General features: G+C 31.8%; 1 protein-coding gene across 1 annotated transcript in view; it reads left to right on the top strand.

The window, feature by feature from the left end:
• Positions 1-1041, top strand: part of LOC105114977 (ent-kaurenoic acid oxidase 1-like) — a 17918-nt gene extending 16877 nt beyond the window's left edge. The window contains exon 10 of the mRNA XM_011011720.1: positions 931-1041. Within this exon, the coding sequence (XP_011010022.1) occupies positions 931-986 (56 nt within the window). The 3' untranslated portion in view covers positions 987-1041. The remainder of the gene's footprint in view (positions 1-930) is intronic.
• Positions 1042-3516: the final 2475 nt, after the last annotated feature.

Genomic DNA, 3516 nt, shown 5'->3' with positions numbered 1-3516 from the left:
TATCAGTATCGATAACCCAAGTTACTAAGCTCGTAAGGTTGTCGTAAGGGTGTCTCAACATCTAATGCCTTAAGACCAACTGGTTTGGAAGTCATTAGCTGAAAGCTCGTTACATGGGTTTAAGATGCATTGTGTTTTAAGTTATATGTATATATATATATTTAAAAAAAAAAGAAAAAGAAAAAAAATTGATCAATTTCTATGAGGAACCCAATCTTAATCCCTTCATCTTCCTACCTGAAATCTCATCAAAAGTTAGGAGACAAGTCTGTCCAGATTCGTCTCACCCTCCCCTTCACACAATACTTTCATAAACTACATACCACACACATGAATTAACTTAATCTCAATAATAAGTATTTTTTCCTCAATTTATGTCTAAAAACCCCAACCTATGATTCAATATCAAGACATCAATTCTTTCTCAAATTTAAAAATGAATTTTTTTAAGATCATGTTTAGAATACCTTACCCGGTACAAATCAAGATTTTGATCTTTAACGAGTTGAAGATTTTCAACTCCCTCCTTTCTTTTCTTCTTGTTCAATTTCTTATTAATCCTTTGCTCTCAAGTGTTTATCCCATCTATAAGCTCTTAATCTTGGATAAGTTTTGAAATTTTAGTGTTTCTCTCTTGATTTCTCAATAATGGGTGTAAAACTCCCTATCTTCTCTCCTTATGGTTCCCACAGAGTTTTTTTTGGTGAGGAGAGAGTATTTATACTTTATATTTTCCCTTATTTGCATTTAGGCCCCCCTGTTTTCCTTTAAGTATATTATTCTCTTCAATTAAATCCAACTCTCAACAGTATCGGTTTTATTATAATGTCTCGAATTATTTCGCCTGGAAATTTATATTCAAAAATTTCTGAATTTCTATTTTTATTTATTTATTATACATATAATTTTTCTTTTCCTGAGGTTTACAATATATATTAAGAGGAAATCTACAAATGCTCATAATTCCACTCTTCATGCACTCATAGTTATCTTTTTTTTTTCACTTAATTTTTTTTGAAGTTTTTTCTATCGATTTAATTCTTTAATATTGCTATTATTTTAAATTAAATTTTATAATTTATTTTTATTTTTATTTATAAAGTTATTATGATCCAAAAAAAATCTTGAAATCAAGCTATAGTTAGCTTGTGCAAAAAAAAATAAAAAATTTCTTGTTTGCAACAACAATTCATCTTGTGTTTTTTTATAAAAAAAACTAGTTATATTATTTGCAGTACATTGCAAGTATTCATAAAGAACATTAATGAATGGTAGTGAAAAAACATCTTCTAAGATTATAACAACTTTTGTTAATTCTAAAATAAGGTTTATATTTTGATTGACATGATTAGAAGGCAAGATATATAGAGCAGTAATGCATGCTGTTGGAGCATATCAACAAACCCAATTATTAAAACATTAAGCAAAACCTTATAGTTCTATAAATGGAAATGAATAAGTGCTTCCAATTTTTTCAATACAAAAAATGAGGAAAAAATTATTGCCCTTGTAGTAGCTGCATCAACATGCATGTTGTTATAAGCCTAACAATCCTGCATAATAGAAAGGGTGAATGTCATAGTCCACTGAAATTTTGCATAGCCAATACTATCATATTAGTGGTTATGTCATAAATTATCATAGTTGTCACATGTCTGTGGCGTTGCGGTGAAAACATCTACTCTCAAATCCTAGGTGTTGGTATCATAAGAAAAATAAGGAAAAATAGGAAGACAAGGATTTCTTATCTTTTATCTGTGGAAAAATATAATGAGAGTCTCCATCAACTATTTTCGTATTAGAAACCCTAACTAGTTTTAGAGATCGGATATGGGGACTAGTTGTGTAAAGGGAAGGTATTAGCACCCCAAATACACTCTATCTAAGATAGGCTGCATTATTTAAGTAGTTGATAAAATCTAAGGTGTTGTCACGTTTTCTAGTTGTTGGTTTGTCAGTGGTTTAAGAAAAGTTTTTCTCGGTAAGTTGTTAGTGGTTTAAGAAAAGTTTTTCTCGGTAAGGAGAAAACCTAACCGGGTAAAACCTAACCGTTATGACATCAACAGAAGAATTTAATATCCAGAATACATCTTATGTATAAGGTCGTAACTCTAAATATTAATAGAAAACAAAATAATTTCTTTAGAATTTTTGAAATCTTGGCCTAGTTTTCGTGCCTTTGATAAACTAGTTATTAAAGTCAAAATACATGCTAATACAGATTTTTAAAATTTTCTTTGTTATATGAAAATACAATATGATTTTTTTTAGAGACTTGACCGTATGCATGAAAACAAAATATCTTTTTATTGTTTTATAATTTTTTTGCATTGTTTTTATGAAAAACGGGTATTTTAATATTGAATTTGTATCTTTACGGTATAAAAATACAAACCAATATTAAGCAAAATCATATAAAAAATACATGTGGAAATTACAAAGTTTTTCTAGAAAAGATTTTTATTTATTGGATTGAGATTGGGTTGGACATGACATAGAATTGGGCTAGGACTGACCTGAATACCACTTACTATATTTTGGGCTTGACCGCGTGGGCTGGGTTGATGTGCCAGCCTAAAACAACCAAATGTATTGTTGCATGTTATTGTTTATTGTGCTCAAAGTAACTAGTGAATTATAATTAGGTGGTTATTGTGCTTTACACAATAACCACCTAATTATATTTCATTTGCTGTAGAAAGTGTATTACTCATGTTTTGCATGCAAATGAAAACGAATGAAAAATTTACAAAGAAATAGGGGAAAGACAGTGAGGCTGACCTGGCGATGGCATTGGTGGTGTAGTCGTTGGCGATGGCGATGGTGGTGTTTATGCTGCAATGATGTTGTTTCAAACGTTGGAGAGAGAGACCATAGAGAGAGACTTTCTTCTCTTCCCTTCTGTTTTCCTTCTCTCTCTTCTACTGTGTTTCTCACCTCTCTATTATCTTTGTTTCTTCTTCTTTTTTCCAATCTCCTTTTTCCTTCCTTCCCTCTATGTTTCGTTCTCTTTTGTCCACAAAAGTTTCTCCTCTTTGCACTGGCTTCATTGTGGTGCTGCTGCTCTTATTAGTTCACAGTGGCACCTTCGTGGTGGTTTTTTCCTTGTTCTCTTTTTTTTTTTCTTCTTTCTGCCTCCTCGTGTGTTCCCCTCTCCCTCTGTTTTTTCTTTTCATTATCGTGTTTTCTCTGTTTTCACCTCATTTCATTGCTTTCTCCTCCTTTTGGTGTAGTACATCCTCTGGCTTTTATAGCCAGAGGATGTAGGCACTTTCCCTTTGTTGTTATAGTGACGGAGTAACGGTTGGTGTGCATCATGGTAGTTGTGAAACATGCCCCTTTGATTAAAGCAAATCGCACCTTCGCCGTTGCAAACATTTCTCGACCAACTGCATGTAACGTCTTCTAAAGAAGACAATGAACAATGTTGAATGAAATGACACCATTTTGCAACTTTAAATGATATTTTTGATTTGGTCCTTGGATATTTACATAATTTTGTAGTCGAGCCCTTAT

Source organism: Populus euphratica, unplaced genomic scaffold, assembly GCF_000495115.2.
Source record: "Populus euphratica unplaced genomic scaffold, PopEup_1.0 scaffold607.1, whole genome shotgun sequence".
Lineage (NCBI taxonomy): Eukaryota > Viridiplantae > Streptophyta > Magnoliopsida > Malpighiales > Salicaceae > Populus > Populus euphratica.
Note: the sequence above shows the minus strand (reverse complement) of the source record. Positions and strands in the feature narration are given on the sequence as shown.